The 13624-nt window shown below is 48.8% G+C and overlaps 1 protein-coding gene across 1 annotated transcript; it reads right to left on the bottom strand.

Annotated features, from left to right (window-relative positions):
- Positions 1-1811: 1811 nt before the first annotated feature.
- On the bottom strand, positions 1812-10072 carry SIAH2 (siah E3 ubiquitin protein ligase 2; the record flags this gene model as incomplete). Its single annotated transcript, XM_082003635.1, has 2 exons — positions 9594-10072; positions 1812-2369 (listed from the first exon to the last, which is right to left on the bottom strand). The coding sequence occupies exons 1-2, from the start codon at positions 9978-9980 to the stop codon at positions 1812-1814; spliced, it is 945 nt and encodes a 314-aa protein (XP_081859761.1). The 5' UTR covers positions 9981-10072.
- Positions 10073-13624: the final 3552 nt, after the last annotated feature.

Raw genomic sequence — 13624 nt, 5'->3', positions numbered from 1 at the left:
CAAGTTCTGCTGAAAGCACAGGCGTCAATGCCTGTCAGAGCCAGAGCTTGACTTTGATCCTGCTTTAAGCAGGAGTAAATTAGTTCACTCGGCTGATGCTGCTGAAGTTCTGCCAGCACAATGTAAATGAGATCCAGTGCAGGATCTTTAGAGGAACTGAATACGAAAAGGTTAGAGTAATTCATCGGGAGGGTTTTTCTGTGGTCACTTCCAAATTCTCAAGGCTGGAACAAGGTTTCCTTCACTGATGCCATTCACTTGTCATTCTGTTGTGTGCTTTTCTGGGGACTGCTACCAGGCACTGGGTGACGTTTGCATAGGGTCCTGACATAACTCCGAAGAGCTCTGCATCAAGAGGGATGCAGTTAGGACTGTTTTTCCTCCCTATGCATTATATTTATTCACACCAAGCTTCATCTGTCACTTCACGTGTAGTTTTCCACTATCGTGAGGCTTCCTACCGCTGAATAACTCAGCAGACTGTATCGCCTCACAACTCATTGCCTCTTGCAAATGGCAAACGTCTTAATATTCAGCAAAGCCATATGTGGAGCTAGTATTGAGTGATTCAGACAGAAGGTTCTGGTCGCAGAGGGGGAGCTGCAGGCAGATTCAGCTTCGGTGACAGACTGCGATTTCAGTTTTGCACGAGTCAGGCTGTCACTTGTTGCCACTGGGACTTGACTCTCCACCCAGTTCTCCTGCTTGTGCTGCAAAGGGGCCCTCTCAGGCAGCAGGGCTGGGCGGGTGCGAGCAACCCCTCAGGTGTCCCACTGCTCGCCGGGGTGAGCTAGCCTGTGCTGGGGGAAGCCCAGCAGATCCAGCAAGGCAGAGCACGCGAAGTAACCAGGAAGCAACAGCTACTGCCACGTACGCGCATGTTAGCACAGATTGCTATGCAATGTAGTTTTTGCAAAATATTTATTACAAAATAAAAGTAAATATGGCAACAAAACTTAAATAGCAAATGACACAACACTGGCCATAAAGCTCTTGCTATATTATTAGTCTTTTGCAATAATCAATAGTCAAGTACGTCTCCAAGGGAAACTGCATGTGGACAGCTTGAGTATATTTCTATGTTACTGGCTCTAGCTGTTTGAGAGACATTAGATGTGTGCCTCCTGCTTTCACCTGTATCCTGCTGCGAGTGGCTGTGCGGTGTGCTGGGCTCATGATCCTGCCGAAACGGACAGGAGCAATTCCCACGTTCTGTGAAACCTGCCCTGCTTTACCCATGCCCCGCCTCCCCCTTTTTCTTCTCAGAACACAGCAAATGATCCAATGCCCACCCCTTTTTAGTAAGGCAGCAGGAAATGGAGTATCAGCACTGAAGTACCTATTGTTCCCCTTTGAGTCACAACTTCTCTGGTGAGAGGTTGCTTGGATTTCTTTCCCACCTACTAAAAACTGTTATTAGAATTCACCAGTGAGAGAGCATGTCTCTGATCCTGCTGAAAGGGCTTTTAGGTGCGCTCCAAACAGGAATGCAGTACTTCAAGTCTCTTAAGCCACATGTCTAATGGAAGCACTCTTTAAATAAAATAGAATTAAATTAAAAAAGGTGACTGTGTGTGGGGAATCTTCCTAAGGCACCCAAGAATTTAAAAAACCTTTTCCTACTCATATTACTTGTAGGGCACTCTTGTTCCTCTTCTCTCCAAAGTTAAAAATGTTGGCTAGTTAGGAACCTTAGCATACGCGATGACATAGTTGGATATTATTAAACAAAACCGAACAAAAAGAAAACCCTTAGTGAATGTAAAGCACTATGTCCAGACAGCCTTGGTTTTGCCAGCTATGCAAATACATTACGGACAACATGTAGAAATAGTCACGTTAATGCCGAGGTTTCCGTTGTCAGCAAAAAGGTGTGCTATAGCCGTATCAAAAACTAGGCAGTCGCTGTTCAGAATGGCCGCAGCCACCCCGTCGTGGATGGAACGGGGTGTTGCCTCCCAGGTCAGCCGGCGGCGGTTGCCATTCAGCTCCAGTCTGTACGCAAAGTTCTCCGCTTGCTTACGGGTGCCGATGAGCAGCACGATTGCAAAAAACTGCTGGTGACCTTCGTACTTCTCTTGTTTCTCCAGCACCAGCATGAAGTGGTGACCGAAGCATGACTGCATCATCACCCAGTCAACTGCCCCTGGAAGGTTAATGTCTGTGGCAAGAAAAACGATGTCTTCTCCCTGAAGGGTGGTAATGCTTTTGTGGGCATGCATGAGGTGGGACATCACAGCTTCCAGGGATCCCTGCCATTTACAGGAGGCACCAGGGCATGGGCAGGAGTAGGGACGATACTCACAGATGTCTTCGTGTTCTGGCTTTTCTGTGTGATGGAGTGTCAGAGAGCAGCCTGTTGTGGCGTACTGGAAAAAGACCAAATACAAGCTGTCAGGAAATGCACCAGCACTAGTGTTCGCTGCTCCCACCTGTCAACTGGCAACACTGGTTGTCAACCAGAACTCTTGTTCTCATTGCAAATTTTACATTAGATACTTCTACTTAGCCCTGGATTCAGAGCTAAGCTCTACTTATTTTTGTTTCTACTTAAAAATGGATTCTTCTTGTCTTTTGTGGTTGTTTTTTTCTAATGCAAGCACTTAGATAAAACGGATTGTAAGGCTGAGTTGTAGTTAGATTTGCTCTTGTAGTTAGATCTGATTGGTCCAGATCAGCTGAAGTAGTCCTGGTTTGGATTTTTCTTTTCTTTAAAAAGAACAAAGGATTCTAGTTTCAGCAAACAGCTATCAGAGTGAAATATTTTTAATAAGTGTACCTTATTACCATCACAGAGCAAAAGCACTTCCATCAAATTCAAATGCAGATTCCCCACAGCTTTTTTTAAACACTGGAACAGTTTCAACACCACAGTTGTTGAGGACACTTTTTCATTGAGCGTAAAGCCAGCGCACAAATAAGTACCATCCAACTTCTCTTAATGTCTTTGGGCACATCAGAGGGTTCATTTGCTTTAAATGCCCAGGGGCACTTTTCCTTTTTCTAGTCAGTTCAGTTGTCCACACCGACCATATTGCTTTCACGCTACCTCCACAGAGAGGAAAAAAAGTCTCTCCTATCCTCCCCAAGAGCACAGCTCCCCTAGTCTGTCGCTATCTGTAGCGATACCAACACCACTGCTAATGCTGTCATGCAGGTTACAACATACGTGCATTGCTGCTTACAGACACTGACACTTCCTTGATGAGCGATATAACCAAGGTATAAATGATTAGTTCCAGGCTAATATGTGTGCAAGAAGTTTCAGCTCAAAGGGTTAAATTCTCAAGGTGCAAAATGACCCATGATGCAAACGGCACTAGGAATACTGGAACAGAAACTGAACCTTGTGATTCTGGAGGAGCTTGTTTTATAAGCCGTAAACAGTTAACGTGAGCCCTCACTTACTGTTTCTGTTCCTGCTGCTTAATCCTCTGCTGATGGCTTTATTGCAGGGCGCTGCAGCCAAACAAGGCGTCCTCCTGCCAAAGGCAGAAGCCCCATCACGGCAAACGCGCAATCTGCCATGCCTCAACACAGGTACATGTACGCTTCCAGCCCCACCAGCCTCCTGGTTTTTCCCATGTTCATACACCCATTAACACTTCGGTCATGCAATGTGTGAAAGAGCAGCTCTGAGTCTAACCTCCTTAACAAAAATAGTAAGGATATACAAGCTGCTGGTTGGGTGAAACCAGATGTCTACGCAAAAGCGACCAGTGAAGTTGACAGGAGTGCATAAAAACAAGATGAACAAACAGTGATGGCTTTGCCCTTCACTGTGAGAAGTACCTGCTTTTGTGTGTTCCCAAACCCATCACTGCAGGTTTCATTTGGTGAGGAGCCCTGCTAATGGTGGGAGACCGTGAACAGGAAAAACTGACTTGCTGTCTTCCTGCTGCTTGGCAAACATCATTGATCTTAGTCATACTCCTCAAAAGCCTGCTTCGTCTCACCCTGTGTACAGGCTATACAATACCTTTGAGCTACTTGGCCTCCACACCTTCTCCACCCCTACCATGTCCACCTTGCCATGGGGAACCAGGGCTGCACACGGTGTTAATGGTGCAGGCATGACACTACTGCCTGTTTTCTGCTTTTTCACTGCCCTTCTCATTTCTAGTATTCCATGCTGGAAAGTATTATGCACCTGTTTCCATAGCTGTTTAGCACTGTATTCTCTTTCCTAAGAGGAAATGGTCAGCTCACAGCTCGTCACCATCTACGTGATGTGGAGCTGCAGTGGTCTAAGGACATAAGAACAGTTCTGCCTACCTCCTACCACCTGTCTAAAGAAAACGAAAAATATTACCCTAGTATTATTTAAGACTTGTTAGTTTATATACAATCTCACTATGCCTTCCACTTTTTAAATCCAAAGTGTTGGGTGTGAGGTGCAGAAAGAATTTCCCACAAAGCAAAGTGTAAGAGCACAGTACAGTGAATTTACTGGAGTCACTTTTCTTCAAAAGGACCAGAACCATCTGGAGACTCAGAAACATGGCAGTATCTCCAGTGAGAGATGGCTATGTTAAAGGATCTCAGAAGACTCTCTTCATGCGAGGTGTCTGTCCTAGCTTCCAAGATGCAGAGCATCATCACTCCTAGGAAACCTGGTAAGAATGAGGTTTCAATCCCCTGAAAAATCAAGCCCCATGTACTTAGATTTTTTTTTTAATGCATGTAATAACTAGAAAAGTAATTTCCTTTATCATAAGTAAAACTTATTGTTAGGTTGAATCAATCACGGCACTGAGAATTCACTGTTGTACCTATGCAGGAGTTGTTGGTTTGTTGGGGTTTTTTTCCCCTATTACACATGGCTAAATGCCATCCATATAGCAGGCCAACAGGGCTGCTATCGGCGTGTAAACAAACACTGAATTTGCTATGGGGTATTTTTTCCTTAGTGTTGGGCTAGTTCTCACCTGTGTGTGTTGGAGGGAAACTCTACTGTAAACTGAACCGCAAGCAGGAACTGCCTGCAGTTTTACACAGGGCAAACAAGGAGTGCTGGTCCCAAGTCATTTCCATGGCCACACCAAGATCACTCAAGCATGAACATCATTGTTTGTCAAGTCCCACCACAAAAGGCACAGATCTCAGCTAATACTTGTGGTTACATGAGGACTGCAGTTCTGCCGATGAAAACAGAGAACACTCACAACTCTGCTTGCTTTCCTGTAGACTTTGGATGAAGGGGTTAAATCGAGAAACGCCTCTCCCACCCTATGCTGCTCAGTTAGCCAGGTCACAGTTCCAAGTTTAGCAGCTAACCATCACAATGTATCTCTCACACTGCTGTGAAAATGGATTCTGGTGTCTCTTCATGTAGCTTCCAATTCGTAAGATTTATTTTCTTTCATAGCCAATATTGGACAAACCCCCAATCCAAAGTTATGGATGAACTTATACCCAAGTTAAGTCAGCTTCATAACTTAGAGGGCACCTTTATATTATTTTCCACTTGCACTTATTTAAAGATGAACAAAAACAACTAATTCCTTTTGTCATTCATTAATTAGGAGCTTATGGTGTGCAGTTTAATCTTCTGAAGACTGCTTAGAGCACTAAAAGACATTTCATATTTTCAGTAACTTCACTGTGACTTTAAGATTTAAATTGTCCTAAAAATTTTCTCCAGAAGCTCTGCGAAGGGCAGACATGCAGTGACTGCAATTCTTAAAGCATTTTATGAAGAACAACCCTCAAAGCAGCTATAGCCACAGCAACACCAAATCCCCATTTTCTGTTGGCTCCATCGTGTCTCAGTCCTACTTATTCCTAGTACCGTTCATTCACAGTTATCCCTAGAAGTGCAGGGACATCCTCCAGACAGACGACTGTCTCCCTCCATTCTTTCACTTTTTCTGGAGCGCTGACTCCCCCTCCTCCTCTCTGAAAGCTGATGTCAGGTTCCCTCAAGGTGGTGAAAACCACAGGTGAGTCAGCCCAGGGCCAAGCCCTGGCACACAGTTGGGCTGCTGCGTGCCAGCTGCGGAGCGGGGTGGTTCTTGCTGAAACCCCTGGTGCTGCTGCAGCACCCGATGAACATCCACTACTGAGGGGCACAGTGGGTCACCCCGCCGCTGGCTGCCTGCGACCTACATAAGCACCGACTGAGAATTACAGCCCCGACGGCTCCTTGCTGTTTCTGGGGCCAAGACGACTGAAAACCATTAACGTGAGCTGCTCTGGGGAGCAATGAAACCAGCAGAGCAGGAATTACACACGACAGAAAAAATCCACATAAAAGAGAAGGTGTGCAAGGCAAGAGGCTCAGAGAGAGACTTACTTACCTCTCTGCCTGCACGAGGAACTTCTGGGTGCCTGGCAAGCAAGGGGCGGAGAGCTCGTAAGCTGACGCTGCTGCGCAGGGAGGACGCAGGCTCCCACACAGGTCATACTGTGGCACAGTCTGGGACGCGGGGCTCCGTGAGCACCATGTTTTCAGGTCCGTGGGTCCGAGACAACTCAGAGGCACACGTGTGACCGCAGCAGCGTGGCACGGGGGAACTCGATGTCTGGCCAGCAGTGCCGCCTGGCTCCCCTGCATGCAGCTGGGGCCAGGGGCTGCTGCCACCCCCTGTGCTGCCCCAGCCATCCCCTCCCACACACCGTGGCCCAGGGCTCCTGCCTGCACTAGCATCTCACCAGGCAGCTGCCAGGTGTGGCACACCGACCACTGCTGGTTCAGTCCCTCTACAGCTCTCCCAGCTCTGAACTGGCCTGCATGCACTGTACCAAGAAACCAAACCAAGTGCTCAGCTGGCACGAGCCCAGTCCATGGCCTCCTGCCTGTTGCAGTCTCTGACCCGGCAACCAGCACAGACCTGTGCCTCGGGTTACTGCAGAGAACGCCAAAATACCACTGGGTTGAGGCAAAACTCTCCCAGTCACATAACCAAGATGCTGAGCTGCCCAATGCGAGCACTTGCTTCAGCCATTGCAAACCTCACCATCATTCCCCCTCCTCCAGCTCACTGCTTTGAAAAGCACATCAGCCACAGGAGTAATACTGGTAAAGTATTTTGGAAATGCTCTTTTCTTAACTGGTTGACATGTGCTAGCCACCTTGTTATTATTTCTCTTTAGAGATTGCCCAACTGGAGAAGTGTTTACAGCTGATACACCTGAACCAGAACTTGCCTGACAGACACAGGAATCGCTATTCAGTTCTCCTGGGGGGGCATGGGGTGTTCTTATACACATTTCTGTTTGGTGGTGCCTGCTCCTCTACGCATGGAGAAGGAAAACCTCCAGGGGCAAAGAAGCCAATCCCATTAATCAAGAGCTTAAGAAACCTTTCTGTTACCAAGTGAGTAAATCAAGGTCTGACAGGTAAAGTTAGGAAAGTCTTATCTTCTCCTCTTTATAGCGTAGAGTTTGTAGCCTTTTTCTTCTTTCTCCCATGCTTTATTTACCCATGAGCAGGCAGGAGTCTCACCTGGCCATTCGGCTGCTGGACAGACTGGCACCCTGCGGGCAGCACAGCTGTACCTCGGTGCAATGAAGGGCTGCAAGGACTCTGGTCCAGGGAGCCGCTCTGTCTTGGATGCATCCTTTCCATTTAGGACAAGCAGGAAATACCAGCTGTCACAGATGAAACCGACGAGACACTTTAGAAAATGAGAACTAGGCCAGCATTTCAGTGAAAAACCCGCACTGGCTGTTTGTATTCCCTGGGGCCCAGACTGGGTCACAGCTGGGCATGTGTCTCGCTGCACTTGTTGCTGTGTTCAGCAGAGGACCAGTGTCCCACCGCTGCACTCCATCTGTTATTGCCACCGTGAGGTTAACTCCCACTCAAGGGTGAGCAGTGAAACAGCTCTGTGAGACGCTGACAGCCATCCTGTGTTGCAACCCAGCCAGCCCCCTGAGGCAGATGGGGCCCTCGCTGCCAACCACGCTGTGCTGCAGGAATCGACACAGCCGATTTGCTCTGGAGGTGTCATTAGTCCTTGTGCGTCCTTAACGATGCTGCTGCGGGCTGGCCAGGAAAGCTGCTGCTAGGGACTGGCTTTTCCAGGCAGTGGCTGCGAGTGCCTGCTCGCAGCTCTCACCGGAAAGCTCACCACGCGCTGCCAGGTCTGGCAGTGTCCGCTCCAGCTCCATCACTCCCACTACCAGCCTGACCACAGCTCTTCACCTCGCCACAGACAGTTCCATATTTTAAAATTTTCTTTTCATATTCCACATCAGCGACAGCTTCAGCAGTTCCTGTATCACTTCAGCCTGTGGTTTTAAAGTGCTTTTTATATTACGGGGGTATGAGCATCGAGGGGTCCAGAAGACATAACAAGGAGCTGCTCAGCATTGCCCACGTGTACCTATCTGCCACCCTGGTAAATGTCTGTTAGGAAGGATATGCACTTTAGAGCAGTTCGCCTGGTTCTCTTAAATAGAAAACTCACTTAAGAGCAACGTAAATGTTTCATCTGAATACTTGAAATAGTGCTGAGACAGAACAAACTTGAAAAAAGAATAATTCAGATATAATTACTGACCTGACAGCCTACCAGCCCCTACCCTTCCAAAGGAGGGCGGCAGAGACCTAACATGAGAGGCACGAACAGAATTTCTGCTACCTCCATAAAACACTTTTTAAAGACTAAGCACCAGCATAGGTTAAAGTAACTGGGGTGTGAGGTGGGGTGTAAGTCTAGCCTTTGTATCTACTGATTACGCCAAATACTAGGACAAAATTTAGAGCAGGACTTTCAGCGAATTAGAATCATTAGAAGTTTTGCTTTTAAAGGCTGGTGGCACTCCCATCATCTTATTTTATTTTAGAAACCTGCAGAATCATGAAACAGGCTGATGGAGGCCAGCAAGTGATTCCTTTACTGTTCTTGCTTATAATGGGGAAGAAATAAAGAGAGGAAGGGGACATGGACCAGCAGAAAATGAAGACTTTGCAGCGCTACAGCTCTGCTGTCTGCAGCGGCTCTGGACGAGTCACACGTGCTGTTGCAGCAGGCTCCTAGGGTACCTTCAGTGTGGGCATTATTTTGAATGCTGAGAAGTCATCACCTTCTAGAAACCGCCAAGTGCGATCGCTTATGTTGGATGAACCTGAGAAAGCTCCTTAAAGTCTTCTCGTAAGCTGCAATATTTCTGTATCAGAGTAGCAACAAAGGCGAGACATAAACCCATTGGCATCAGCCTGTTCTCCCCGCCTCAGTCCGCTCAGCGTGAAACCCGAGGCCAGTGCAGCTGTGGCCAAAACCGACACTTGTACCTACCCCAGCTGGTTCACAGGGGTTTGGAAGTGAAACATCATTTAGTTTTTCAGGCTGAAGGAGTTCTTCAGCGTTAAAAAAAAACAAACACCCCAACAAACCCAAACAACCCAGACTTGTGTTTATACCGAAACACCCCAAAGGGGTACGTTTTTCCGCTGTCCTTGCAGAGGGGACCTAACATGACTGTGAGCTGCCAACGCCCAAAAAGTTTTTCTCCCTTTTTTTTTTTGACCATTGCACGTTTTCCTAGGATCTTGTGGGGAATGCCTCAAGATAGAGGGGATGGGTCCCCTACCGGGCCGTCCGGGGACCCCCCCCCCATCCCCATGCCCCTGTCAGCCCCCTTACCTTGCAGGGGAAGAGCACGGCCGAGGCCACCTTCTCCATGGCCAGGTTCCTGATGCTGGGGGTGAGGGAGCCCCGGCATGTGGGGCAGAGGCTCAGCTTCTGCCTGCATTGATTGCAGACCAAGTGCCCGGCCTGGCACTGCAGGATGGGCGGCAGCACATAGTCGAAGCAGACGGGGCACTCGAAGAGCGAAGTCAGTTCGTGATGCTGCTGCTGCTGCTGCTGCTGCGGCGGCGGCGGCGGGGGCGGCGGAGGAGGGGGAGGCGGCGGCGGAGAGGCCCCGCCGGCACCCGGGAGGACGGCGGCGGGCACGGCGGGGGACGGGGCGTGCTGCTGCTTGCTGCAGGGCTTGCTAGCGCCGGGGCCGGCGGAGGACGGGCGGCTCATCGCGGCGCGCCGCCGCCACCACCATCGGGCCGCCGGAGGGAGGGACAGGCGATGCTGACGCCAGCGGCGGCTGCGCGCGGCCTCCGCCCCGGTCCCGGCATGCTCCGGGCGGGAGGGGCCTCGGCCGAGCGGCCGCGGGGCGCAGGGAGCTGTCCGCCGTCGCTAGGCACGCATCGCCGCCGGCAGGTGTCGTGTCCTGTCGTGTCCTGTCGTGTCGTGCCCAGGCCCTGCTAGCCAAGGCAGGGCGGCGGCGGGGCGCCCGGCCGGCGCGGTCGGGAAGGGGCGTCCCACCCGGCGGGCCGCGCGTCACTGCTGCCTGCGTGGGCCGTCGCCGCGGGGAATGGCGGCCGCCAGCGCGCGCAGCGGCCGTTGGGACTGAGGCGGGAGAGCGGAGGGGAAGTGCCGTGGGGTCGGCTGCCGCCGCAGAGCCGCGCTCGGGGTGCGGGGGAGCCGCGGAGGGGCACAGGAGAAGGTGCTGGGCTGTTTCGGAACGCCGTGTGGAACGCGGTGCTCTCCTGCGTCTGGTTTTGCCGGCGGGGACCAGACGGGGAAGGAGGTTGGGCTGTGTCCGTTCCCCAGGTAAAAAAAGGTGCGGGGAAGCGGTACTTTAAACGTCTGCTGTTTCAGTAACACCGGAGAAGGGAAGACACTGGGGTCTGAGGACAGAAATCCTCCAAAATCCTTTTCCTATTACAGCCAGGTTTGAGCGATAAAGAAGAGCGTTTGCTTGTAGGTGGTGGTGTCGTCGTTAAATAGGCGTATTTGTGTGTAGGCTTATTGTTCAGTAGTCGCCGGGCGCCTGTGATGTCATGGCGCGCCTTGCCTTGGGCGTAGATGCGGTTCTCACCCGTTCGGTACAAAATCCTGCCGGTGCGCCCGTGCGGCGTGTCCGGCCGGGCTGAGCGGCCAGGAGTGAGCTCTGTCGTACAAGGTTGTTCCCCTTGTCACCAAGACGGGCACGTTTTCCTCACACACCTTCTTTTCCCAAGCGTTCTCCTTACAGTTTGGCCCCAAGGCTTCTTGTCCTTAGATGAGCAATTCCTACGAGATCCCCACCTTTATTTACACGCACTGAGCATTTTTAACGCTTCGCTGAAGTGGTGTTATTATCAAAGTTCCTCTAGGACGTGTAGCTGTGTGACTCATTCTTGACTCCAGGTCGCACAAAGTTTTTTATTAAGGCACTATCTGTACTCAACTTTCATTAAAACGAAGGCGCCTTATTACCTGAAATCTGATTTTTTTTCTCGTGTTTGTGAAGTTCGGTTAAACCTTGCACGATGGCACAGGCCAAGAAATGAGAAAAAATCCTTTCGTTTACAGTTCTCCTGACAGAGTGTTTTACAGGTTGTTTTCCTTTGGTATTCTGAGAAATCATTCAATAATGTGCAGTGTATTCGGGTGTAATGAAAAAGTCTTGCAGTTTATAAGGCACAAATTAGCAAGATCATACAGTGGACCTCACCGGAAAGGTTTTCACCTGGAAAGTTTTCACCAGGAAAGCACAAATGGGAATGAGCACCTGAATTCTTGCTGAATTTTTATAGGAGCCGAGCACTGCACTGAATGAAGCCTATGACAGCCATATCTCCACAAGCCCTAGAATTTAGACGGCACTAAGGAAAGATGCGTGAGCTACACCGAGTAGTTTAAAAAAAAAAATCACTGTCAAAGGATGACAGTATTTTGTCATCTTGGAATAAAATTACGTTGAAAATCTTCACCAATGGCTTACCAAACTGGTTCCCATTAAAACTGAATTCACAACAGGAAGCCAAACTCTTGAAAACTAACTGCTGGAAAAAAATGTTTAACAGATTAAGACGTGATGTAATTGAGATGTTTGTGCCATTTTTCTCTAGAAATTATATGGCCACACAATATATAGACTAAAAAAGGCTACCCAGTTACTAAGATTTTGAGAAATTTCCCCCTATCTTTTTTATCTATAGGTTCTATCAAAACAAAACAGAGAACTCGGCTTGTAAAAGCTGCTGAGAAACCTTGCAATAGGCATATGAGCGTGTCTTGAGATTAGAGAATCAAAGTTAATAGGCCCTGAGATTCTAGTCTCCATCCTGCAGTGCTGAGTCCTTTTCCGCCCTGATCCCACGGCCAGGCATGAAAACAAGGCCAGAATAGTCCTGTGGTCTTGGAGAAGACCTCTTACTTGGTTTGTGGTTTATTATATATTCTGCAGTATAGGGAAGTGGAAAAATAAGAGCCTTTTCACAAATAGACTGGAACAGTGTGGATGTTTATACAAATAAAATGTGTTTTTTTCTGTGCTTTCAATAATACAGGGTAATTTAAAAATATGTTATTTAAGCTATATATATGTAATTACTTTTTATAAATGGCAGAATGTGGCTATCCCACTTTTTTTTAGCAGTCCCAAAAACTCTTCTTAATTAAATAATGTACAAAATAGTTTTCAGAAGGTTGGTGTCTGGTTTAAAGATACTCTGAATGGAGTCAATTTCTTCTGCTTGGGATGAACAGAAAAGCACAAGTCAGACTCTGAGCCGGGCGAGTAAGTGCCAGCAAGGTATGAGGCTGCCACTTTTTTTAAGGCATCACGGTTACTGATCCTTCGCTAACAAAGATGCCGGTCTCTGGAGATAACCATGGCCTGGCTTCCCGCAATGCCACAGGCTACTGTTTCTACGCCATCGGAATAATTGTTTGCAGTAAAAAGGTGGTTTGTAAAACTGGTAAATGGAGAAGTGAGCTCTGCTTGTCTCCTCTGCAGCTTCAGAGCCCGTTGCCCGTCAGTGACCACATCCAAGCAGAAGAGGGATCTCACGGGTGACAGATGTTTCCAGCACTTTCTGCAGCTGGGAAGGGGAGGGTGGTGGGTGGGTGGCTGGCAGGGAAGTGGCAGTGCCCAGCCGAGACTTAAGAGATGCTGGCACGTCCACGCTGGGACGAGCTGACACCTTCCCTAACTGCCAGGAAGGTTAATGGAGGGTTTATCTCTGCAGGTAATGTGTGGCCTCTAAAGCCTCTTCATGCAGTTGATCCTGTCTCTTCCTTCTCGTGCGACTCCCTTGGAGGTGAAAACCTGCAGCTTGTCTGTGAGCTGCCGGAGGCTCTGATACTTGTTTCCTCCTTGAGATTGACTTGTGCAAGGTGCCAAAACATGGCATGAGTTTCATTTGTGTGTGTCTGGACTTGTTGCTTGTGGTCCTTGCCAGGCAGCCCCTGATCCCCTGAAATATTCTTGTATTTCAGGGCACAACAGCACCCCTGAGTATCTGTGGGATGGGGGGGGGGTGGTTTACAAGGTTTATTTGTCTTCTGCAAAGAAGACAAATAGAACTAGACTAGAAGTGAAAATCTGTAGCTGTTGACCCTGTCACGAGGACAGAGCTTTCTGAGGTGCCAGAGCTGTGAGGGTTTTTCAGATGAGTTTGACTAATAGCCAGATTGTGTCATTATTGCTTCTTATTTTTAAAGCATCTGTAAGTGTGATGTTACCTTGCAGAAATGAGCAAGGGTTTAGTTCTCCTTGAGGGAAACTAGCATCTTAAATTTAGCCCTGCACTGCAAGGCGGTTATAAAAAGACTTGAAGACGTGGGGGCAGCAGGATGAAAGCCCAAGGGAGGCAGCGAGGGCGTGTTTCCCGCAGTCTGGTGCAGCA

The sequence above is a fragment of the Phaethon aethereus genome, assembly GCF_964289735.1.
Source record: "Phaethon aethereus genome assembly, chromosome: 9".
Lineage (NCBI taxonomy): Eukaryota > Metazoa > Chordata > Aves > Phaethontiformes > Phaethontidae > Phaethon > Phaethon aethereus.
This window is presented reverse-complemented; position numbering and strand designations above follow the sequence as displayed.